At 37.2% G+C, this 27,594-nt stretch overlaps 1 protein-coding gene across 1 annotated transcript in view; it reads left to right on the top strand.

The window, feature by feature from the left end:
• Nucleotides 1-27,594, top strand: part of LOC124162760 — a 67,620-nt gene that overhangs the window by 25,696 nt on the left and 14,330 nt on the right. The window contains exon 3 of the mRNA XM_046539397.1: nucleotides 10,757-11,193. Coding sequence (XP_046395353.1) covers nucleotides 10,757-11,193 — 437 coding nt within the window. The remainder of the gene's footprint in view (nucleotides 1-10,756; nucleotides 11,194-27,594) is intronic.

Here is a 27,594-nt window from a genome sequence, read left to right as displayed (position 1 = left end):
AATGGTTCCAAAAATGTTGGGAAGAATCAATATGCCCACAGTGATATTGAAATGTCAACTATAAAACAACACGAATTATCTCATTAATTAGTAAAATAAAATGTATCACAATATGCAACCGCTCATGAGATGATTGAGATGCCCACTAATACAAATAACAACTAAATTGCTTGGTAATGGTAGAGACAATAGATGAATGAAGGTTCCAATGAGATGAGTGCAAAGGCCAGTCATTTACAGAACGGAGAGAGAGAGATTGAGATCTGAAAGGAAATTCTAAGAGCTAACGGATCTACAATATGCCAAAATGATTCCTCATATTAAACCTATATAAACGAAAATAGGCCAAAATAACAAGCCTCCACTATTACCACCTAACTAACGCCATCTGACTCAATATTTTTAGTGAGTGTACGGTGAGTTAAGATATATCCTAATCACTTTCATTACGGGGTGGTCGGTGGTTCTATAATTTTAATGGTATTAGCAATAATGTCGACCAGGAAGGTTGTCTAATAATCGCAAGGGATGAGATTTCTCAAGCCTTATCTCTTTAAGTCACGTTCTACGCTCGTAAAAAATTTTAAGATACCATGTTCGCTGTATGAATAGTTCAGGGCCGAGCACGTTAAATGTCAAGCAACGAGCGAGGACTCGCCTACTACGAAACTTCCCGCCCCAGGCGAAAACTGTCTTCTAACGTCGCTAGGCTAAGCTTTGTTTTTTCAAAGCGAATGTGTAACTTAATGGCAACATTTCCTTAGGGAGTTTCTAGATCTTGTCCTTTTATCATATTAAGAAATAGCCTACATTAAAAATGGAAAGAACACCAAGAAATGACATGACTTAAATTTGAAATAGCCGTAAAATATATTTCTTGGGCATCGCATCATTAAGGCCTAGAGGCAAGAGTACTTACCTTTTCAGCATATACTCATATTAATTAATACTTGAATGTATCGAGCGACTCGACGCAAGGATTGCCGGAACTTCATGCTTACACACAAAGTAAGGCCCAACTAAAGCTGCAGTTGGAACGTCAGCCGAATTTTAATTGTTCATTTAATACATGTCTCATTGCGATGAATACGGGAACACGACAAAGAGGAGACCGTTAGGTAAACATGACTTTGTAACAATTATTTGTAAAAATAAGAATAAAAAAGTATAAATGATTTTTTGCCTCTAAAATAGCTCATGCGCTGAGTCATAGAAAAATAGGAAACCAGTTTATCGACCTAATATAAATGTATTTGGAGGGATCGTGATTTGAAAACTTTTACGTGATAAAACAAGTCCGCTTGAGTGTTTGAATTTATCACCTCGAGCGACCTTCTCGACGAATATCAACATAATTGTTACATTTATTAATTAATCGTACCCCGCCCTGATTCATTATTATAAATTTTCTTTCATTTCATGACAAACATAATTACGGATTTATTTTCTCCTTAGCTGTTTGAGCCCAGTTATATAATTTTACCAGAAGAAATCCATCATAATTACTACCCTTGGCATCAAAGATTTTAAATAATTTATTGAGGTTAATTTAAAGATTGAGGTTGTAGCCGGTCGAGGTGGCGGTGGGACCTCGCCTGCACAACCGTAGGTCGCGGGTTTGAGTTCCGCCTGGGTCGGTTGCCCCTATCCAGGGTAGGGGTATTAATGTGTCTTTTTCAGTTGTCGCAATCCCACGGCATAAAAACCTCATTGTACTGTTTTCAGGGGTACTTGAAATAAATAAAATGAAGTAGAGATTAGGTAGAAAATATGGCTCTATCCGCCTCAGCCAAATAGCACTTGGAGGGGATTAATGGAAGTACCTAATCCTTGGCAGACAAGTTTTTTTTACAGGGAATAGCAATTAATTGATAGTAACTGTTAGCACTGGACGGAACAGCCGAAATAAAGGCTGGGGAATGGGAACTCCGCAGCGAATCGATGGCACTTGAGCAGTGAATTAATTTGGAAAACAAAGGATACTGATGCTCGGCTCCGAGGAAGTTTTTTAAACAGAATATGCGCGTTGAATACGAAGATCTAAATTGCAGTTAATTTAATTGAGTCCACATTTAATTTTTCAAGTCGCGATCGAGGAAAATGTATTAATAATAGAAAACTTTAGCTGCTCTGATAACCGGCTTGGTGAGGCTACGGAGATTTTTCTATGTCTAACGTGTTAGGTATTTAGAGACTCTTAGAAAAAGGTCTACTGTACAGCAATCCCATCGCTTCCGGTGCGTGGGAGGTGCAGAAAAAAATAAAAAATAAATTGATTCTGAGAGTGTATCTCCTTTCACCAACCAAATTAAAATGAAGGCTGTTCGAGTTGCTGAATATCCTACCATGAAATGATACGGTACCATGATAACGTCAAGGCATCATATATCTTTTATGCCGTTGAAAGGTTCCATCTGCGAACCCTTTGCATCTATAAAGATATAGCTCCCATTGAATTATGAACAGCACAAAACGTTTCCATCCAACATAGGGACTTCCCAGCGTTCCTTCTGAATCCGTCGGAAGCCATGAGCAGCTAAACTTCTGGCTACTTGGGAGATAAACGATGTAGCGCTCTTTATTACTCAGTTCACAGCGAATAAATCTGTAGTAAAGGATCTCCCAGGGGCCAAATAAAGAACATAAAGTCCGCAATACAGGAAGAAGGATGACGCTGAAATCATATGCATCCACCATATCGCCTTAATGCCTCTGATGCAACGCTTTGTGGCGCAAAAAATCGTCAGTACATGGCAACACTCATGCTATTTCTCGTGTCGATACAAATGCAAACTCAAAGCAAGTAAAATACATCTTTAAATAATCTAAACTGAGTATTAAGACAGTGATTTCCGAGCAATTTCCAATAGATATGTTAATCGATCACAAGACATTTCTTAGCCGTGAAAATCCGCTCCCATCTCTTCCATAATCATTGACTGACTTCTTTAAACCGAATTTTAAATAATTTGGTCAAATATTTCCGCGACATCTTCGTCACCTTAAATAATCCCTTGGCATTCAAAAAAAAGTCGCTTATAGCTGCATGTGCACTCTTTTGCTCCTAAGGATCTTATTCTCCCAAATCTTGAGTATCTTTCCTTATCTGCAACCTCCGTCTATTTCTCTCTCATTTCACATGCTCAATAATAAATCACCCTCGTAACTACACTTTCATTCCTTCTCAAAGCATGCCAAAAACCCACGATGCTCACCCCTTTTTTGTGCACAGTTGGAATATTAATTTCACCTTCTACCATGTCACACACATCAGGGGCACAGCTAGGAATTAAGGCTGGGGGGGGGGAGGGGTTAGGTGTAACTAATACCGGGGTGTAGGGGGAGTATGGAATACCCACCAGGATAAGCGGTAGGTGCGAGATTAATAAATTGCGGAATTTTAAGATAAATGGTTCGAAATGGTGAGTTTTACGGCTTCCTGGGGGATATTTTATAAATCCTTACACTATTCTATTAGTAATACCAAACCAATTAAGTAAAATTGATTAAAATTAAAAATTTCTCTGAGCTCTGGAGGGGGGGTTTTATCCCCCAAACACTCATCCTCGTACCCCCCTCGCTGTGCCACTGACACACACTCCTTTCTAACTCCATTCTTCCAACCTTCATTTTAAATGGAATTTATATGCCCTATGTCCATTGGATTTAGTGTACTTTTATGAATACCCGGGCACACCTAATTCCTGCTTCGGCGCGAGAGTGGAGAGGTGAACACTTTTGTGAAGCTCAATATCCGACTCCCGGAACAGAAGTCTTTCCGCCAATCAAATGGAAACTTACAACCGGAGGCTTATGAATTTCGTACGATCCATTCGAGACTGAGTGGAATATTTCAAGAATCCGGCTATGAAATATTCAAAGTGATCTAGTATTTTGCGTACGGAGACAATTACAAGTCTTTTCATTCGGGATGGCAGAAAATAAAACTACAAACGAAAAACATATATATTACATTCATCGGTGCGTAAACTTCAAGTTACTTCAAACCAAGGAGGAGGGATAATTTGCAGTGAATGCACTAACAAATTCATGTCAAAAAGGTAATTGAGAGCTGTTAAAATAAGTTGTACCTAAACCGCTTCTTATGAACATTTTACTATTAAAGCTCCATAATGATAAAATGTTATACAATATTGACCAATAACGCAAAACTCACTGGTTACGGGAATTCATTATGTTCTATTGATGGTATTTTTATGTCGAATTTGAAAACATAATCCATTGAGTGACCTTCTAAAACTATCATCATATGATTTCATCGATGCATATTCTTCTTAGCACATGAAAACGTATTGGCGTTTCCTCAATTTTTTAAAATCAGCGTGCTGCATGAATATTAAAGTATTCCACAGGTTTCAGTAAGACTTGCTTTAACTTTTTTCAGAATTCTACGACTAATTTCCCTCAATTTGTCCTCAAGGCTCAAATTAATCATATAAAATGAATTCAAAATTAATAAAACTGTACATGAAAAGTTATGCGTCCTTACACTACCAATTATACAAGTATGCAATGAATGTTGAGGATATAGATCAATTTCCTTAGAAAGCGTAAATTTCTTTTTCGAAAAAAGTCCCCAAATCAATTCATTATCATAAGTACTCACGATATTCATAAGCCACGTCGCAAAGGGGGAGATTATGAGCAGTTATTCTATTAAATTCAGAGGATTATAATTCACTGAATTTCATTGGCACATCTTAAATGAATCCTTCATTCACCATTGACATCGGAAACAACACGAATCTTAGCATAACTCTCAGCTAATCTCTATGTGACCTTTCTTCTTTAATCAGGGCGGCGCAAATGGTGACTTCCCAGCATGGCGGACCTTCGGGTGCAATGAACTCTATACTTCCCACCACGTTTTTTTCCTATTTCCGCGCAATTATATTTTTTTTAGTTCACAATTACATTAACGTTTGGACTAAGAGTAAACAGTTTAATAATACTACATTCGATCTCATTATTGAAGGATAATATCTAGTACATAACATAAACATTTTTAATGCAAACGAGGAATTGCATTACTTACAAAAATAAATGAAAAATAATTTTAACGATGATTTGAGGAGGCACTTAAGTCATTTACGCATTGGTTAAAATTTTGTCGCAGACCCGTGAAGAATACCCGCATTCCATTTATTTGTACTATCGTGCTCATTTATATTCAGTAAAGCCTGAAAAGAAACTTTCAATTTCACTGAACAAATTGTTTGGAGTGAATAATAAGCAATGGTTGGCATCTTGTTTTGGCTACCATGCCGTTACATAAATGATGTCACGTATATTGACCAAGAACCATAAATGCTTCAAAATTAAACCATATGATTTGACCGCTGAAATTGATTTTCCTCCTCAGGCTGAGAAAATACGATCGCTTTTGAGAAAAATCAATACCGAGTGGTAGTTTATCCGTAGTAACTTGGCTTGACCATTAATTTCATCTTTCCTTCCACGCACGATAAACTAGTTTCGGGACTTTTTTCCTCTACCATGCTATGCGCTAGCCGATTCACATAACAGATTGTCAAAAAGGAGAAGTAGATACCTCCAGTTAACCAGCCTCCATTTCTGCCGTTGGTACCCTAGTAACTTATGATTTCCGACCAACTTGCGATACAATTTAATATGGTTTCCTTCAGTAACTACCTCTTTCGTTACGTCACAGTTACTAAAGCAATAGTTTAGTTCCACATAAAATCTCGGACCCGTACTTTTAGGTTAACGACACATTAAACCTCATAGTATTGGTGTGAATATGGGGGTCGAAATTAAATTTTTAATCGCAAATTGTTCACGTTTATTCATTGAAAGCCGTGTTTAATAAGAATAATTCCACATAGTCGATTGCTATTATCGGAAATCTCCAGCGTTTGAAATTATTATTCCTTATACATTAATATTTATTAAATGAGTGAACTGTGATTCGTCACTATCATCCACAAACAGGCAAAAATTTGCCATAATTTTTATATCATAACCTGATTTCCTGCCACCACGCATGCAGCAAAGGTTCCATGAGATAATGACTCGAAAAGAATAAATTGAAATGAAAATTCATCAAAAAGAGTGGGTTTACTTCATTAACGATATTGTCAAGGACATAAGATCACTTTGATAGAATCGGGCGAACAGATTCTTCTTCATCTGCTAAAGGGATCATGGTCTTCTTAATGGATAAATCTACGGTTTAACATCTGAACCAAACTTAAACCTATGACAAGCATCAACGGGTATGTTCACGTTGATGTGATCGTAACACGCTTCACTAATCGGAATGATACTTGCCCTATCATATAACTGCTAGTTACGCTCTTTCATGTGCATTAAATTCACCATCCTAAATAAAAGGTGTCGTGAAGATTCATACATATGAAATATATATTCACGCGTAATTTTGCGTCCCGTAAAAGTTAATGGCCCTACCTGTAAGATAAGCAATGAAAGATTCAGCAATGAAGGCAAAAAAAAGTTTTCTCACCCCCGGCAGACCGACCTTGGTGAGGGTGGCGGGAGTCCACTAATTTACTGACCAAGAATTCGCGGGCCTAAGTGCCGCCAAAGCGCTTTTTTTAGCCATCCGAAGCATGGATGCTCGTTATTTCTTGACGGTTGGGTTCTAAAATATGCTAAATCATTGATTTGTAATTTATGACGGGCAAAAACTAAAAATACGATGATAATTTGAAACTATTTCCACAGAAAAGAAAACAGGAATAAAAGTGTGCAGCAAAAGGCAAACCACGTTGGGAAAACTATTTCGTAGAAATTACCGACCGAAGTCAAGATTCATAAGGCTCAAATACCGTAATCTTCAGCTGAATTTCGTCTGAGTTGCTTTCCCATCTGTGAGTGGCAGGCAGTGAGAATAACCCCACTAGATGGCAGCGGTAAGCGGTAGGGAGCAAACCGCGGACGAGAGAAGGAACCTATTCATAACATTGCGGTATATACCCACAAATGAGATATGGTTGATTCTAGTGTATAGACACTAGAAGCGAATTTTTTATCGCTATCAAACGTGTTTAAATACTTTGTGTTATTTGATATTATTTTTTTTCGAGCTCTCAATTTAAAAAATCATTACAATTATAATTCAACTTTAAAGGTATGAATGACAAAATATCTTAGATGAATTCTTGTAATGAATTTCTTCTAATTCGTCTTCGTCTCATAAAAAAACCAGTGTCATCCAGCGGGAATGTAAGTTCAAGGTAACACTTTCAAGGTGACGCTTCAAATTGACTGTGCTGACCAAACTGACGCAGGTCAAACTGACAGCGGTAGTTAAAATTAGCCTTAATTATTCGTTTTCAAGTCATTTCTGAATTCACTTAAATATGTATTATATACTATAAACATAAAGTTTTAAAATCAAAGCGGTGGAATATTCTTAAAAACAAATGTTGTTTTAAAAGCTATCAATATTAGTTGAATAATTCGCGGTAAGCTAAAACAGAATTCACGCTGTTTCAAATCATTCAAAATAAGCATAATTACAAATAATAACATACTGCATTGTTACTAATCAATCTATTGCTAATTATTCTTTTTGAAATAATACTTGAATTCTTAGAACTGATTAAGAAATGGGTAAACACGGCAACTTCCGCTTTGCAAGCATCATTCCCGGCTCAATGGAGTTCTCGGATTTCAAGGAATTGTCGGTTGGCATAACACCGTGATGGGGAGAATGATAGACTACTGTCGGCGTCAAAATGATGTGTCGCAGTACTTCGCAAATTTATATCTGGACTTCAGTGATTGCCACAATGATGTATAATACGTCATTTTAAAGAAAATTTTACTTTCAATTCAAATTTATTTTTTGTTTTATGAAAATTTCAAAAATGTAGACACGCGAGTGCAATAAATGACTGCGCGCACCATAAAATTAGCCGTTTTGTTAACTTCGTGAACTTTGTAATTCAACCTAGGGAAAACTATCACGTCTACAACATTCATCTTTCACAATAAGTTGCAAAATTTAATGCAGATTAATAAAATGGCTTTTGCGTATTTTTAGAACGCATATTTTGTTGTAAAATAACGTAAATGTTTAAACTCTATCTAGTCCTAAATTTTACGCCAAAAGAAAAAATAAAATTGATAGAAAAACTTCCTAATTTATTTTCAATTTTTCTATGATCTATAATATATAAAAATATTTATACTTGTGAATGTTAATAACTTTAATCAATGTCATGTTGCCAAACGGGGCTGCGTGGGGCTAGTACCAGTACCCAGGAAGTAAAGTTTCGCACGCAAGACATGGCAACGCAGCATTCGTCCGCTCGGGCGTATTTTTTTAAAGCCCATATATAATCTACACTACATAAAACTCACGTATTTTCGGATCATAGAAAAATTGAAAATAAATTAGGAAGTTTTTCTATCAATTTTATTTTTTCTTTTGGCGTAAAATTTAGGACTAGATAGAGTTTAAACATTTACGTTATTTTACAACAAAATATGCGTTCTAAAAATACGCAAAAGCCATTTTATTAATCTGCATTAAATTTTGCAACTTATTGTGAAAGATGAATGTTGTAGACGTGATAGTTTTCCCTAGGTTGAATTACAAAGTTCACGAAGTTAACAAAACGGCTAATTTTATGGTGCGCGCAGTCATTTATTGCACTCGCGTGTCTACATTTTTGAAATTTTCATAAAGCAAAAAATAAAATAGAATTGAAAATAAAATTTTCTTTAAAATGACGTATTATATTCGTGTATATCAATTAGGAAGGGGGTATGATGGGGAATAAGGGGGCTTGCTAAGGGCAAAATTCAATGACGGCTGGCGGCAAGAGACGACTACGCGACAGGCATCACTACGACAAGAGCAGCCTAATTCTAATTTTTGTCTAACGTATCTCAATCACTCTCCGATACTTTTCACACTTTCATGTGCTAGTAAAACCGAAATAACTTACACATACTGCATATAATATAGCATGTACTGCTGCAAAGAGAGGATGAATACCTTCCTTCTGACTGAGGAAAATGGAATAACGAGTGGACGCCAATTTTCCCCGAATTTGAAGTTGTTGTTCGAAAAGGTGGGCAATCAGCTGAGTTTATCTCAAGAAATTTCTGAGAATTTTCAAAAGTGTAGTGAAACTGGACAGAGCCGTAAAGCACCCAAAAGGTATAAAAAAAGGTAGGAAGGACGCGTTTTTGATGATGAAGAGATCGTAAATCACGAAAGGATTTCTCGTAATCCTGATTACCAACTCACTGATTCATGAAGCATCCCCAACCAGAATATTTGAACTGTTCTTTGACGAAAATGTCCTTACACACTAAGTGTTAGAGTCGAATAGGTGTGTACAATTCTGCAACTGTTATGACCCAAATATAACTCATGAGGTACTGAAAATATTTTTTGCAATTCTTTTTATAAGTTAGCATTAAACGACTCCCAGTAAAAGGCACTATTGTAAGGCAGCGCTAAACGCCAGAAATAATCTTGTTTATTACACAATTATTATAATAATTGTGTAATAAACTTGTAATCCATAAATTTGTACAACTTCGTAGGTTTATTCATTGCGGTGATTACACCGCTATGGATAAATCAGATAAGACGTGGAAAATGCGCCCTTTTATGGGCATGGCAAAAGAAATATTCGGCGGATATTTCAGAGGAAAGCAGTCCTTGAGTTTCAATGAGTGGATAATGTTCTCTTTTGGAAGACATAGCTGTTAGCAATTCATGCGGGGGAAGCTAATTAGGTTTGGCTAGAAAGTGCAGTGCATCAATAGTTCAGATAGCTACTTCGTAAAACTCAGGAATGTGAGGCGACAAAATGGTCGTGGCCCATTTTTACTTGGATTCTGGATGCAATGACGCCCAACGCATGGATGCTGATGCGGAAATCCTGAAAAACATAACTCAGCTAGAGTTCCGATGGCCAGTAGTGTAATCACAGCTGGATACAAGGATCCTCTAAAATATCAAGGACGTGCTCAATTTACCAGAAGTGCGACTGGAATGGGGTACTTGGCTAAAGAAATAGATTTGTAATTGATTCATGTTTCAAAGATCGCATTCAACTGACAGCGGCCTATCTTCTTTCCAGTGCCCCTGACAGGTTCGACAGGCACAATCAACAAATAAAATCCAAGCTCAAGCGGGGACGGTGTGCTACTGAAAACTGAACCAGTAATATAAGAACAGAATGCTTGAAATGCAATGCAGTGACTGCTTTGTTCATTTCCATATGCGGCAACGACTGAGTGAAACGCTAGAATCATGTTATTCATGATTTCTACGTCGATTATACATAACTTCTATTTTATAAACAATAATATTTAATAATTAATTGAATATTATCGATATTTTAGCGTAATTTTGGATGAAAATGAATGTTTTTCCGGAAAATATTAAATATTTAACGTTTTTGGCTTAAAAATGTGATTACCGAAAAGTTTTTCAAATTTCGATTTTTTGACCCCTTAAACGCCTAGCGGTACCATATGGTACCAGGCTGTATCTCGGAAACTATTAGAGATAAAAGAATAAAACTTGCACTGAATGACTCAGAATTTCATTCGTATTAAAACGTATGATTACCACTAAAATCACAGAAACTTTTTAATTCAGGCGTTACCGGGTTAACAACGCCGGAAAAGGCAGAGAAGCACCTAAAAGGCATGGAATGGGCCTTTTAGAATTAATTTCCCACCGTCGTGTATATTCCCACTAACCGTCACTCTAATCCCACAGGCATGGCCGAAGGAGAGTCACCACTCGGAGGACCAGCGCAGAATTTGGCTCCGGGAGACGAGGTGTGCGACATGCTGGAGCAGTACCACGAGGCCATGAGAGTCATCAACATCGTAGACAGCGTGCTCACCCTAATCGCTCCCCTAACGCTCATCGTGCTCATGAACACCATGATCACCCGGAACCTCCTGCGCTTCGGCCGGAGGTTCCGCTCCAATGGAGGCATGGCCATCGGCGGCTCCACTCTCGCCATCGAGCACAGTGGGGGCGGCGGGGGCAACGCGCCCGAGACGCTGGCCATGGGAGACGTGGGCGGAGGCGGCGGGGGAGGCAGTGGGAGCGGGGGTAACAGCAGGGGCTCGGGCGGCGGCGGCGGCGGTGGAGGCGGCGGCGGCCCCTCCAGGGAAACGTCGGAGGCAAACTTGAACAAAGTTGCGGTGAGTACCTTCCCGATTTGCTTCCCACGGAACGTTGAACTTAGATTAGCTCGAGATTAGTCGATCAGGAAATGGTCCACACAGCTATACCGAGAGCAAAAAGCCCAAAGGAGTGCGGTGCGGGACAAGGGCCATGAGTTGGAGATTGCCGAGACTGCCAGAAAACGAGGGGTGAGATACGAATTATCGCAGAGAGGTTAGCACTTGGCATCATGTGGATTACTGTCCTACTCTATTTTTACATTGCGGGGAGAAATGGAGGAGGGAATGATAAAATACTTTCATACTTCAATTTTCATCTCCACATTATTTTGTTTTCGCTGTTTCAGTGATAGGATAATAACATGCCAAACCTTCTCAATGACCTCAGAGCGAAGTCGAACGTCCTTAACCCTCCTAGAAGTTTTTAACGAGGCAACAGGTGACGAGAAAGTGAGTCCGTGACCAAAATTTTGTAAATCAAGATGAGAAACCTATGCTGATAGTTCCCTCAATGACTTGAAAAAATAAATTCCGTAACATATGCCCAACATGTTGAAGGACTCATCAGCTGAAATCTTTTGTTCCGGAGTCAAAAATATACTAGACTTTGTCCTCTTGTTACAGCCAATAGAAGGGATTACACTACCAAATATTTTGTCTGATTTATAAAGCAATGGGTGTAAGAAAGACTCTCGCCAAATTTTACCATTGAGGGCAGAGTAATTTCGCCCCTAGAGCAGTTTGAAGTTTCAACTTGAATTCCGCGCCAATAACGTATTTCTCGGGCGACGCCATGTTGATGACGTGTGAACCTCATGATATCTGCATGGCTTGCATAAGGAGTGCATTGTCGTATACGTTATTTCGAGTTTAAGTAAATACTAGATAAAACGGAGTATTTTAAATGAGTGGGAGGAAACCTTATGTATATTGTTGTGTGCCGAGATGTGAATTTGCCTCTCATTAAACGCCAGAAAAGTATTTTTTGTGGTGCCAAACGACCCAGACCGGGGAAGGCGGTCGTGCGGCGCTGCATGGAGACTGCATATTCCTTCAGAAATAGGCTGTTATAGAATGCGTGAGGGCCATTTTAATGTATGAGGGCCTCTTCTGTTTCTCAAAGAGGTTTTTTGACCACACATCGCAAACATTTCGTATGTGCTTAAATACCGTATATACGCACTCAACGGGAAATTTTACTTTTTAATTGCAAATATATCATTCTACTTAAATTTATGTTGGGTATAATGATTATTTCGTGAGCATTTACTGCATATTTGCCCTAACGTTCACTCTTTGTTTCTATCTTGCGTATTAAAAGCCAACCACTGCAACGGAAAGGGTCTTCGACGCTAACCTGGTGATGTGTCAAATAGTACAAACTAATACATGATAATCTCAAATTTTTACTCCAGGAACACTACGATATCGAATTACTCGCAATAAACAGAAATAAGCACATTTGACTCCCGGTGCCGCCAGGTCTATAAAAAGAAGAACAAATAGTAAATAATAAGCACGGATAACTTTGCGAATCTTACAACAAAACAGAGAAACCGGAGGAAAATACTTACTGAATAAATACTAGGAAATAGTTTGAACCATCACTAATCTAAAAAGAATAATTGTATATAATATAATAATAAGACAAATAATAAATTATAATGTGTGACTCCTTTCGCCAGACTTCAAACTATACGTTAATGCTAACGCCAGGATTTTATCCACAATTTTTCTTTTAATTTTAAAAATTCGCATCGGCAAATATAAAAGCATAATATCAAATACAGCGAAATTACGATTATAAAGAAAACCTGTTAATAAGTAGGAAAAGTAGCTGAAAAAATTATGAGAGACAGTCCCAAACCCTCAATCTTCACTACCCGAGCTCAATGCGTTGCTTACTAGGCCACCGCCACGGCGACCCATCACATGACAAAAATCACAATTACAATTACTTTAACCACAAAGGGTAAAAACCGGTGCAAGTATGCAGTAAATGCTCAGAAAATAATCATTACACCCTACATAAATAGAAGCGGAATGATAAATTTGCAGCATAAAATATTTTTTCCCTTTGTGTGCATGTATATAATCACACGCGGAATGTCAGCGTAGCGCACCAGATAACTACGAAAGGGGTATAGGATACTAAATTTCCTTGAGAAGCAGAAGTGGTGCCACAAATTTTGTCCTAAAACTTTTGAAAGTGACTGTACGTGTAACTTTGATGTAAATATAATTTAACTTACGGATATTTTCATATAAAAATCCCCATCTCTGAGTTATTCTTTCATTTTGATGACAATTATTTACCATTTTCCATAGTACGAAACTAACTCAAACATTTATCACGAACATAGGTGGACCAAAGCGAGACCTCTGCTTTAAATAAAAATGCTGTTCCAACGAAATTTGAATGCTAATCCTAAAAGAAACGGAGAGAACCCCGAATTTCCTCCCTTCAGAGGGCAAAAAAACAGCTGTAGCTATAGCACATTTGTTCATTTATTTCACAATTTACATCCGGAAACTCAAAAACCAGTAATAAGTAAAGGATTTTATTATGGTAAGTCCACAAATTAAAACATCCACGACAATTGCCGTGATTACTGTCTCTTTCAAAAGTGTAAACATTTCATCTTAAGAAGTATCATTTCAATGAAATGATTCTTTTGGAGACAAAAAAATGCCCAGAGTCCCTGTTAATAATGTCAGTACATTTCTGGTATCTGCCAGAACAAAATTAACATTGTGTTTCGCCATGATGATAAACTTTTGGCCACTATTTCCACGAACGCAATGTGTTTACGGCTTCTTCAAGCATTACTCTCGCGACATTCATGAGGTTCACACGTCACGCGGCGTCAGCCAATAGAAATACGTTTCGCGCCGTGGGCGTGGCCGGAGCTCCAATCGGACTTTCAAAGCTACTTATCTTGGTTAAAAATCGAATTTGAGCTCTAAAATTTGGCGTGTGTGTTTTTCATTTATATCTTTTTGCTTTTAAATAAAGAAAACCAATTTTTAATTTTGAGTGTTCCCTCCTATTTGACATATTGATAAAATCTAGACGCTGCTATAGCCTCCAAATTAGAGTATCAACAAGGAACTGCCTTATTTCAGTTTTTTCTTTCGCTTTAACAATAATTTTTCATAGAACAATTGAAATAGAATAACAAATTACTTTTTGTAATGTACACTATATATATATAGCTACGTATGGAGCGTTGTGAAATATCCTAATCACAACTGGAAAATATATAACATCCCTTAGAAATGGTTTCTAATGAGAGCTGAAACATGAATATTCTGGGGGAAACATAAATGCCTGTTCTTTTACAACAACTAAAGGAAATAGCCTCCAACTACTAAGACTCCGAAAATTTCAAAATTTAAGAATGAAATTGCCAAGCGAAATAATAGATAGAGATAAGGACAAGGGAATTGAATTACGAACATCTTGAAGCTTCTCCCTGGTCTATAATCTCAAGATCAAAGTAAAAATGTCGAATACGGTTATTAGCACTGCCAACAAGAATGCTTTAGGTAAAGGGAAGGAAGTTTCGGAGAGAGTAAGAGGAAACAGGAGGCAGATCGACAAGGGAGGAGATCCTCAACCTCTTCCGATTGCGAGTGAAATGAGGGTTGTTCAAGGACCTGGAAAGATAAGTGGTCTCCACTTTAACTCCTTCCGCATGAAATCGTCGAGTGCCTTTGAAAGGTACTAAAGAAATCGCAACATCTACACATATTTTGCAACAAAACCCAAGTGTACCCAACAACAGCAATAGGCTAAAATCATGCGTGAACCAATGCTTGCGATATAAAAGTAGTCTTAAGGCAGTTAACAGAGTCACTGAGTCGATAAAAACAGATCGACAATACATTAACGATATTAAAGAAATTACGATTAAAACTAGTCTCTTCTTATTACAAAGTATACGTGGGGTAAAGATAGATCTCACCCATAATCTACGATATTACGAACCAATATGCAATGAGCCTCAGAGTCGATAAAAACAAATACATCGACGAAATCAAAGAAAAATTGCGAATCAAACTAGTCTCTTTAAATCACAGAGCAGATGCGGGGGAAAGATAGAAACCACTCATGGTCTACGAAACTAAGGGACAATCTGCGCATCGACTTCGTACCCTCGGTAACTTTATTTTTCTTTATCTAGACGGCAAGAAATGCTATCGCAACCACCTATTTTCGAACATAAGCTGTAAAAGAATATGAAACTGGTTGGAGTACTTACAATATAAATTCAACGCATGATTTCCAGTTACACTATCAGCAGAATGTCTCCAAATATAATTTATCTGTTTCTCATATCAATTGTGAGCCAACTAGTATTGATTTTACCATTCATCGCCCACATACTTCTTTTTCCTCTTTTCTCGAGCTCATTCATTGAGTTCAGCCCCATACCATTGAGCCAACTCCTTTTACGTCTCGAGACGCTCCTACAACTGACAACCTGTGAGGGACTTCTTAAGGAAGACTGACCGAGTAGGAGAATGGCATGACACGTGTGTTGATGGTAGAGCGGAGTTGCCACAGTTTTTTAGATAAATGCTTTCAGCTAAAGAAAATAAAGCCTTAGTCACGACTAAAAAATTAAACGAATATTTACAGCTATGAATAATTAAAGCCATTATTTCCAAAACAACGCAAGCCCACTCTCTTAGTTTTGACTCAAAGCACATTCGTTGTAAATTTTCAAAGCAACAAAAGCTATCGACGAAATTAATGTCCAATAAACAGGTAAATATACTACTCCATGTAATATCCATTCATGGAAAAAATTGAAATGGACGGACAGGGTGGTAAATAAGGAGGAATATAGAAGAATAGGAGAAGGAAGGACTCTATAGATCACTGTACGTCAAAGAAGAACACGGTAGACTGGCCACGAAATGAGTCACGACAGTTAAATGGGAAACAAAATGGGCATTTCACATCAAACAGTACTTCACATCGTAGAATTCATAGCCTATCAAATTTCAAAATCATCAAAATCGGTTAATAAAGTAAAGAAGGCACATGCCAAACTAGACAGACGAAGCACTAGAGCACAGCATTCCACATACATAGTTACTCCTTAGAGCTTTCCCATTCAATAACCATGTGTCCTGTCCAGATGAGGTGTATTTCATGAAATCCACACTCTTCCAGCAATTCTTTCCCTCAAGATCTCCCCATGCATTTATTTATCTAGGTTCGTTATATCTATGGTATCTTCCTTCTATAACTTTGCTACCGATTATTGCAATTCCCTTACATTCTACATGCCATTATCTAGCTTCGTTATTTGTATGGTATCTTCCTTCTATAACTTTGTTACCGATTATTGCAATTTCCTTACATTCTTTCATTTAATATCCTTCATATCTACCGTATTCTTCACTATAATTCTTATTAATACATATATTTATGGATATTTCCTTCAGTTCTGACGTTCTCTCCTCTCAGCAGCAGCTACTCGAGGCTCACATCGGTAATATAGCTCAAAAAAGCATATTCTCCTTATCGTATCAAAAAAATAAAAACGATAATCCTGTCTTCTCCACTAACTACTTCCCTTCGTCCAGTTTCTTAAATCCATTCTCAAAGGGCCCTTACCATCTCTTTTCGGTGCTCTTCTAACCTTTCCGGCATTGTTAAAGCCAGCGTCCCTCAACTCAAATCACCCAACCTGTCATGAGGAATATGTCCCATCCTTTATCCTCTTCCCTTCAAAATAAATCCCTCCTCTTTTCGTCTTCTTTATCCACCCCATTCACGCAAGTGGATATTTCCTCTTTCGCTAACTCTTAAACAATGAATTTTATATTTAGCTGAAGTGTTGTAGGAATAATTGGGTACCTACATCTGACAAATCTCACGAAACTAAACAAGCTAATCAATGATAAATTTCGATTCACCAGTCATCACTTGAAATCCTCGCATGCCGCAAATCTGTTGAGATGACTAACTAACCGATGTCTATAATATATTAAATTATTTTCCTATTAATTAGCAATAACACGAAATCACTCGATATATGCGTAAACACTTTTATCTTTAAATATGCGCAGTGTGAAGCTAATATTTTCAAAAAAACTACCCAAATTGTTAACTACAAGTCACAAGAAGGAGCCATCAATACAATGAGTAATGATTTTGTCAATTGATTTCGGTCTCCTTCCCCTCAAAAAATAAAATCCGCATTTATGGAGAAAGATCTGTAATTTTCCGGCGAATAAATTGTATCAAGTTCTTTCGTGTTACCAGCCGAGTGAGAATCTATCGCAGCCGACGTTTCGAAGTCCGTCACTTCCCTCATCCTTAAGGAATGAGGAATATATTATAAACTATTTCATAAATAAAAAGAAATATCTCATATGTGTATGGATACCTTCCTTACTGGACATCTCACTCAACCCTCAAAACCGATGAAACCAATTAAGCCGTGGAGAGCAGCATAAACATATTAAATGCAATCCGATATGACTGTGCGTTGTCATACCAAAAATCATATAATATATAATATAACTAAATTAGCTAAATAACAAAATTAATTCAATATCATACAACTGAGAAAAACCTTGAAGACATAAGGAGTTCATTATCCGTTGAAAATATTTAAATAACAATTCTAATTTTGTTGAGATTGCTACAAGAGGAGAGAGAACACTGAATGGGTCTAAAAATCAAGATCTTCCAGCGTTTCTTCCACATTGATCCACAATTACGTCATTTAGGGAGAAAGCAGTTTCTCTCACATCCCAGTCAGCAGATCGACACTTCTGAAATGAGGAATTTTGAAGGAATATGGGCAAAACAGTCGTCCAAAAAGGTGATACAACGCGGCTGAAACCCGGAAGCATTTCCATATTTCAAAAATTCGTCGTACAAAATTACAATGTAACAATGAGCAAGAATAAGCTGCCACAGCTTTTAAAATATTTTTTTTTATTTCAGTAATGCATTTCACTTCTGCATATCCCACACTTATGTAAATGCATAATATTCCAGTAACATCAGGTTATGCGACTCAAATGTATTCTAGTGCACCCATTCCTCCTTTTCAGTTGATAAAATTAAAACTTATACTGTGCATAGCGATAACTAGACGCTTAATTTGCACCTCACATGATATATTGAAAAATTTGTTTCGATATTAAAATAGAAAATGAACCATGGGCATACGCATATTTAAGTTAAAAAAAGTCTGAGTAAGTATAATGCTTGTTTAACTCTCAGAATTTCCTCAAATGAACCTGAAGATTCGTCCAAGAGGCAATGAAAATGCTAAATAAGGTAAAACATACATTCACGCTCGCTGCTTATTACAGTATCATATAGTCGTATAAAAAAGTAGATGCTAAATTTTTATACAGGTTTTCTTCACATAATAGCTAAATGATTCCCGTGCTCTGAATAATAATTTCCCTCAGCCACCTTATGGCTTTCTTAAGGTTAATTTCGTCACTCCTCCAAATCCACAAGAAACTTGTTTGAAAGAACAACAAAAACTTTTCCCACGCACAGCCAGGTGATTAATCATTTCCCTCAAGACGTTTCCCCATAATGGGTGCAAAGTCGTATCTAAAGACCCCTATTTCTTTTCTCAACATCCATGAAGCGAAAATCGTACCGAAGAAACAAAAAGCAGCAAAAAACATCTCTGCGATCCCAAAATAGCTCGTAATATAGACAAGGGTTTCCATTGAGAAGATATGACTTCATCCGAGCATATCTTCTTCAAAGTGTAAGAAAGATACAAGATGAGAATGAGAACTTACACATCCCGGTCCCCGGTGAGTATTAACATTCCCCCCATTAGCTCGGTGTAAAAGGTGTAGAAATTTGCTGAGGAAAGGCCATCTCTTCCCGTACGGAATCAACGAATAAATAGCCCATGGAAATCTGGATCGATAATTTTCTCAAATGTTAGATTTCGTAAACTAAATTATTGAATTTATTTCGTAAATGTAACATTAAGTTACAGTAAAAAATACGAGAAAATTTATCCAAAATAATAATTCCTATCCATATAGCAAGGAATGGCTAATTACAGGAGTCGAAGCTCCTATACAACCTCCGGCTAGAATCACTGCGTGAGAGATTGAGTGATGCTCTCAAAGGTTCTTGGTTCGTATACCGTCACAGTGAAATTTCCACCCCAAAATCAATGATTGTGCTAATTCAGAAATTTTATAGTTTGCATAAAGGTAAATTGGACTTATTCATGGTAGCGCAGTGGATAAGAATATTTTACGAAATAATTAAAGTAACGAAAATTCAAATAGTAAGATCACATGGATCAGTTGGCAAATAATTCTTTCACCTAGCACCTTAATGTAACAAAGTGCATCAAATTTGTGGACTTGGTTTTCATGCGAAGAGTTAGCTCGGCCATTGGAACTTATAGCTCATTGAAAAATTATTTTCAGCTCACTCACATTAGGAAATATTGGCCTCGCATGCTCTTCAAAATTATAATTATTTAACCCCTTGAAATTATCATACCTCATACTTTCTCAGTCTTAAATTCAAGAAAGCTAATTCGCTGTATGTTAAGTAGTTTCACCGCTAGGAATATTAACAATGAAATGGTAGTTCTTCAAATATACATGTAAATACAGGCGGACAGTACGTGAGCGTTGGTGAAATTTAGACGACAGAAACTAGCATTCGTCATAATGAAGACAACTATTCCAATATTAAAAATTCCAAACATTCGCTTTCTTTCTAGATAGTCCCTAAATTACATAAAATAAGTTAATGATGATGAATACACGTGGAGCAAATAATATAAACTAAAAGGCGCCTAATAAATTTTACCGAGCGATCGATAGGTAATAATAGCGAATAAGAGTAAGAACTCATGATTTAAACACCTCAAGCAGATTTCTAACAATTCATTCGTAATTTATACCGGTTAGGTGTTTCAATGTTCACAATGTAAAAGTAGATAAAGCCGCTTCTAGATAAAAGCTCGATAAAAATACTATATCAATTTCATTCCCTCGATACGTATTTAATATCACTCGGAAAAACACCAATCAAATGCGTCATATAGGTGCTCACTCGAAAAGATGGAAAGAGATCCTTCCTATATGACCGCAAGGCTTTTTTTATTTAGTCATCCTTTTGAAGGAAAAATTTGCCTCGGGATGCCTTAAGTCTGCCATGTTAGTTACCATTGCTCATTATCCTGCTTCTGGATTAAAAACATAGATATTCACCTCAAAAGTCCCAGCGAGGAACTGATGGATTTCTAATAGGAGGTATTGGCAGAATAAATTTAAATTCACCGAAGGTATGAGATAAATTTTGAAGTTGGCCACGAAAATCTTACGTACAATCCCGTCCCGTGCATAACCTTCCACCTGCGTCTCCTAAGCAAAGCCGTAAACTTTCGATAGTGTTGTACCTCCGTTTCGTAGGGTGCCTACCAAAGTTGAGTTTTTTTTAAATCGTTACAAAAAAAACTAGGTTTTGATATTAAACCAAGCACCACGTATGCTCTAATATTCTTTTAGACTTAAATAACATTAACTCACAAAAGGAACTACTGCTTCAGGTTGAAAAATAGTACGCAACAATTTTCTAATTTTTTTATGATAAATGAGAAATTCTAATGATATACTTGAAGAAAAACTACATTGTATTCATTAACCATAAAATATTTTCGCTATCGAAAATAAAAAGAAACTTCTCTTATCTATGAAAGGAAATATGTTGTTAAATTTCATTTAAATTACACTAAAGTGATGTAAAATTGACGCCTGCAATATTGCTCATTGTGCTATTTTCGGAAGTTTTATTACCACTGTATCATGTTCTCAATAAGTTCTACTTCAATATTTACCAGGCTTGTCGCATGAAAATGCTTCTTTAATTCATACATTGTTTAACCAAAAAAGCGATAAAATTTGTCCACAAATAAGTAAGCACAATATTATTCGAGTAGTATTCATTTCCCGCGTTCACGTTTTCCTAGGCAATCTCTATCTATATACCTTCGCTTAAAACAATCCCTTCATCAAAATATAAAGCATCTTTTCCACCTTAGTTTGTGCTATACCGCTGTCAACTCTCCATGCTTCATTCGGCGAATACCTCTGAATTTTCCTGTTCATTATCCCTCATCCCTGCAGCACTGCCTTATTTTCATTCCATTCTAGAATCAAAATATTTCCATGGCCGTTCCTAAGATTAAACGTAAAGATTAAAGTGTTCAGTGCCAGTACGCAACATCCTTTCACAGCGACCGAGTTTCCGAATCATAAAACTCAGTACTCCTATCATCTATTTGATTTCTCTCTCCATTTCGCTCTTGCTGAGGACTTTCTTCGTCGTTCCCTCCCTCAGGTAAAGGCTCCCTTCACGCACGCAATCCTTTCCATTCAACCCTCAGTGAAGGCCATTTACTTTAGGTAAGGGGGTAGCTGGCACCCTCTTCGGTTAACACGTGTACCCATCATAATCATATTTATCACGTGAAGTGGGAAACTTGCGCATCAACGAGACCGGGAGGAAAACTTAGGCACACAACAAAATGAAATACCATGAAGCGATTTGAAATATTTTTTTTTTACCTTTAAACACCTACGAATGGTTACTGAGCTTCACTTGAATGACTTTCCTTATCACCCAAATGCACAGAAACAGAGTGCGATTCGCAAATCATATGCATGTCACGTGACACAATACCACCACCTTCCCATTGAGACGCTCGAGATACGTTGGGACCAAAGAGGTGACGTCACCCGTCCTCTACCACTGATCCTTACTCTGTTTGTCACTCCGCAATGGAAGATTAAACGAGCTCACTCGAACAGCGATCGCTCGATGCACTGACTACAATGGGGAACATGCATGAAATTTGTTCATCATGCTAGTTAGTCTCATTGAATAGAACATTTTCTCACGAGTCCAAATATATGAGCCAAAACTCTCCTAGTACTCCACAAGCGTCAATAAATGCTGATTAAAAATGCTCAAATATCGCTTGAAGTCACGTGACCTGAAACACCTTCTGACGTCATCGCACGGTATCATACACCATTCACTTAGCTAAGAGAGTAGAGTGGTAGAGCCTTGAATGCAAGATATCGAAGTAAAAATCTTCGTCGAGCTTTGTAGTAGTTCCTAAAAGGACAAATTGACTTATGATGGATTTAAGAAAGCAAAATGCCGGCCTCGGTGGCGGCGGGGTAACGTCCTCGCCTGCCAAACAAGAGGTCGCGGGTTCGAGTCCCGCCTGGGTAGGTTTCCCCTGTCCACGGCATGGTTGTTCGTGTGCGTTTAATTATTAAATTTGTTGAATACCCCGATGTAAAATGGCCAACATGAGCTGTATTCGGTGGTTTGGGGATAAAAAAATACCTCATTTTACTTTTGGTCGACTTCCTTATGACGGCTGATTTTCTGAAAAACAGTGATTGCTTCGTCACTAGCGCGATGCGGGAGTAAAATAAGGCAGGTAAATAATTATGCGATTAATGAAAATTATTTTACGAACGTTTTTAAATATTTATTTATAATCCATTAAGATTTATTATATCCATTGCTAGCTGAAAATCTATCTTATGTATTTACTTAGTTACTACCATGCGGAGCGTAGATAGTTTTCCCTAATCGGCCGAAGTTAAGATCCAAATGATCGTGAAAAGGTAAAAAAAAGTATTTGATAGACGCGGAAATAAGTTTCAAGTACTATTTACGCTGTACTTACTCAAGTTCCTGTTTTTTAACAGAAACCCACTGCAGAGACGAGACGAAATTTTAGATTTTGCTTTGACATGCGGCGAAATTTATGGGTATCACAGCAGCAAATACTTAGTTTACCTTAGCAAAAGCCGCACATTTCTTGTATACTCCTTATTTTTCCCCGTGGTTTAATCGTAATCAGTATTTATTCTCATGTATAGCCACCTACTTTTATGTATATAATCCTACAATCGGTGGACTATTAGGTACATTTCTAGGGTTATTTACAAGGTGAAATCAGTGATGCATCGTAAATTTGGTGGGTATCCGAGAAAAACTGGCGATTTGATAAAACCCTACGGTAACCCTGATTCAAGAGCGTACTTATGTTGATAAATATCCCGTTGACAATGTAAATAAAGTATTTAACTCCATTCCGTGGGTCATCAGCCACTTTCTTCTCTTATTTTTGTCCTTTAGGGCACAAGCAAAAACCTTTTCCGGCGAGAAATAAAGGTACTTGAGTGGCGGGGCACTAAATACGATATATATGGTTTTCATACATTTGTCTATTGAATATTCATGCTGCAATACACTTATTTCACAAACAAAATGATGTGGGTGTCCGACGTAGATTACAATCTGCAACCAGCTTATTTTCATTTAATCTTTCCTTTCCCCAAACAATCCCCTTTATTTGTTTCAACAACGCCTTGGCAACCCAAAATATTCACAGTCTGCATTTTGTCGTTAAAACAGCAATTATTTTCGCCAAATTTGCATTTGAGCCCTCGTAGATCGATTTTCTATCCACTTTCTTAGTCTGTCATCGGTGGATACCGTGCCGTGACGTCACGCTCCGATGACGTCGTGTTTTCAAGCAGCCGATGAAGATCAATTTTTAAAGACTCATAAATCAGCTAAAAAGCATTATTCATGCGCGAAATTTTTGGCTAGTACATTTGAGGTAGAGGCCTTCTTATTCCAGTACTTTAAAAATATTGTGCATGTTCCCCAATATTGATTTCCCTGCCACCACCGTTTAAAACATCTCTCTTCCCGTCAATTAACCCCACGTCTTCGACTTCGTGTGCCTCCCTTGAGTAAGTGAGTCCAAGTCACTCCGTCCTAATTGCTTTACTCAATAGTCAATTTGATATCATCCTCTTATCAAACGCATTTATTCCCACAAGTTCCCGTCTTCCCGGCTCACGGCGAGGTATTGAACCAGAAATTTTTTTCTCAACGCATGTATACCCGCACGTTTCAAGGTTCCACAAATCGATATTCCAAACAGAATGGCACTCTAATGTGAGCTAAAACACCAAACACTACCGCGCTGAGTAAATGAATTCTCATTAGCAAAGGACGACAAGTCAGCGAAATTGAGGATATGCCAATTTCAGCCTAAATGACTGAGCAAAGAGAAGACGAGGCTTGATGATAAGGATTCCGCTGTCAGGCTGCAAGGCAATTTCCGCCGTTTTGTGTCATTGCAAGAGAAAGTACATCTATGCTGAACAAAGTGGCTACCTGGAAACAAGCAGCGGCCTTATACAAAGCTCTGACAATGCTGGTTGGATTCTGATATAAACAGAAGGTTAGCACTGATCAAAGGCGCCAGAATTACCTAAATTCTGACTTAGCATTTACGCCATTTCTCATCGGACATTATTTACCGGTGACTTCATGGTATGCTGGTGAAAAATACGACGCCATACAGATGTGAGAAATAATGCAATAAAATTTGTTGAAATACATATGAGCACATTATCAAAAATCCTTAGATACGATTTCTCATCATGGACTCTCTTTTCCGTCTTCTATAACCCTGTTTCCCTGTTATTATTTCCACTAATGTAAATTAATAAAAACGCTAACTCTCCAGTGACGCAAAGCTCCAGTTAAGTAATAAAAGATATGCATATTAGCAATTCATTATGCAACACTTAGAAGGGCATAAAAATATTGAAAAAATACTTTTGCTCCGATAATGCTATACATAGCTATGTATTTATACATCACTTTATTATAGGCAATTCGTTCAGCACCTTCATTCCCATCATTACCGTTCTAAGTTTAAAGGCGCCGCAAAATTTTACCCCAAGCCACTCTGCTCGGAAGTGTTTTGGAAATCACCGGTTTTTGAACTTGAGACGCTTTGATAATAAGCCCAAGGTTTAACCCACTACGTCAACACAGAAAAAGGGAGAGCAGAAAATCGCATTGTAAGATCTGAAGGACAAGCGAACATATCATTAGGGTCCCTCCGAGGATAATGTTACATATGCTTACATGATGGAGAATAAAAGTCTGGAAGTGTAATCGAGCATTCCTCAAGGGCGAAACGGTGAAAGGTGAGCGCAGGAAATCGACGCGATGCCATCAGTTACGCATCTGTGACGGCGTTCAATCCTTTCATATTCCATAAAAAAAAGGTTCAAACAGCTATCACACGAAATTATCATATGGACTCAAACTATTCTTCTGCAGCAATATACCTGTGATGGTCAATTCATGCATTTGTCTAATATTTCGACCAATCCACTTCAACAACTATAGCTTTAACTTTTTTCCATTTTAAGTAACTCTAGCGATATGCTAAAAGTTTTTGCATCATTCAAATTTTCTCTCTCGCCCACTCCAAAAACCTATAAGTAACCGGATAATATAAGGAATATAAATAGATATTTCGTAATATCTAAGAAGTAGATACATGTTAATCTCATGCGCATAATTAGCCTCTTTCCTTGTAACGTTAAATTTACATATTATTTACGAGGTAAAGGTGCTTTCATACCATCATTGCAATACTTTAGGTCACCAATAAATTTTATTTATATCTGGGAATCCTCATTGGAGAGGTGGTGAAACTTAAGTTAGAATATCTTCAATGCGATTAAGCTCCAAGACCTTCCACTTCCATTCATAAAGAATCTAGAAAATTGAGCGTAGTTAAAGCAAAATAAGTCTTCCTAGAAATACTTAATGTAAACATAGCGTAACGATGAAAGTATATAACCTCCGCTTCTAAATTAACTAGGCAAGAAAAACTGGTTTAAAGAATCCTCGCTACGTCAACATACAATTCTATTTCGCCATTTTAGAGTATTAATAGCAGCAAAAATACCCAGTAGGTAACTGTTGTATTGCCATTTCTTTATTTGAGCGCAATCTACATCTCTTGTCGAGGATTAAAATTAGGTGAAAACTATTTAACGTAGAGTTTTTTTAATAAAAAATTTAATAATTTCAAAGTAACGATACGCCATTAGGCTAGACGATAGGCTAGTTGTGATAACGCTGAGTGACTCGTATGTCTTCTTGTGACCCTCAATACGTACCCGGACTATGTACCTGTGCATGATCAGCTAAGCACCTTCATATATTTCTCCAAAGTACGCTGCCCTCTGGCGGCAAAACAGCAATAGCGCTGCAATACGTTGTTTACGGGAGACATATTGAAGGTCATCAGAAAAATTTCGACGTAAAACAGTGAGTCCTTCAAAACAACCAATAGGCCACAAGAGAGAGTCAGGAGAATCATGGCTAGCATTATATGGAAATTGACTCCAGGCAGTTTTGAATACAAAGGATTATAAATCCTTGGATAAAAACAGGGAAACAAGCAGCCTAGCGTTTATATGATGAGAATTTTGCAAAATATTTTATAAAAAACATTAAACCAGCCTTTGCATCACTCAACATGGATGATATTTTTTGGTAAAACATTAATACCATAACATATTAAGCTCCAGGTCTTTCAATTTAGTACCTACCAACTTAATCCACGTTCAAATACCCGATCCTTGCAATATTTGAAATAGGATCGAAGTTCGAGAATCGAGAATTCCTTCAACTTGCAATATTTGTTTAAAAATCACAACGATCCGCATATAAATAGGTAAGACATGTATTTCTTAGTGAATGGCTAAAATTTTCCCAGAACTATAGTTTAGCTACATTATCTAAACGAGGTCATTTGTACCACAGTATAGCAATTAAAACCACTCTAAAGTACATGCAAAAATAGCACTGTTTACGGCCGAAAGGAGATGAGTTCCAATTAAAAAACAGAAATTAAAAATTATTTTTTAATTCTCTCCACTCACAATGTATTCTGCATTTTAATTCTGCCGTCAAATAATGAATGAATACAAAGTATCGCTAATGAAATTTAATTTGTAGAGCGCAAATATTATTTTTATTTGCAATTTTACAAAATGGGACTTGGGAGTTAACTTCGAGAGATAATAATTGTAGGAAGCTAATTCGAACAAACTGATTACATAAATCATAAATATACACTCCCATGAGCACGCATATTGCTTACTTAATGCTTTAACTCTAACCGGCGTATGATACCAAATTAGGTGCTTTGCAACTTACAACAATCAATATGGCTCGTACATTTCACAGTCATAAAATCGAATATCTCATTAAAAAATGCCGTCAAACCTGTTAAGTCATCTCCAATAATTGAAATAGTACAAAAATGTTGTTTAATATAGAGCTGATTCTTTCAAACACGCTTGAGTTGATATAAATTGTCATGGAAACAGCTAAGAACAATGTAGATACTAAATTTTTATCTAAGTTACTCACGTAATTAATACTGTTAAAACATACTGTGTAGAGAAACATTTATCGTTCGCCGATAGAAATTTGCTATTAAAGCGAATCTATTTAAAGTTAAGTGTCACTTG

The sequence above is a fragment of the Ischnura elegans genome, chromosome 7 (assembly GCF_921293095.1).
Source record: "Ischnura elegans chromosome 7, ioIscEleg1.1, whole genome shotgun sequence".
In the NCBI taxonomy this organism is placed as follows: Eukaryota; Metazoa; Arthropoda; class Insecta; order Odonata; family Coenagrionidae; genus Ischnura; species Ischnura elegans.
This window is presented reverse-complemented; position numbering and strand designations above follow the sequence as displayed.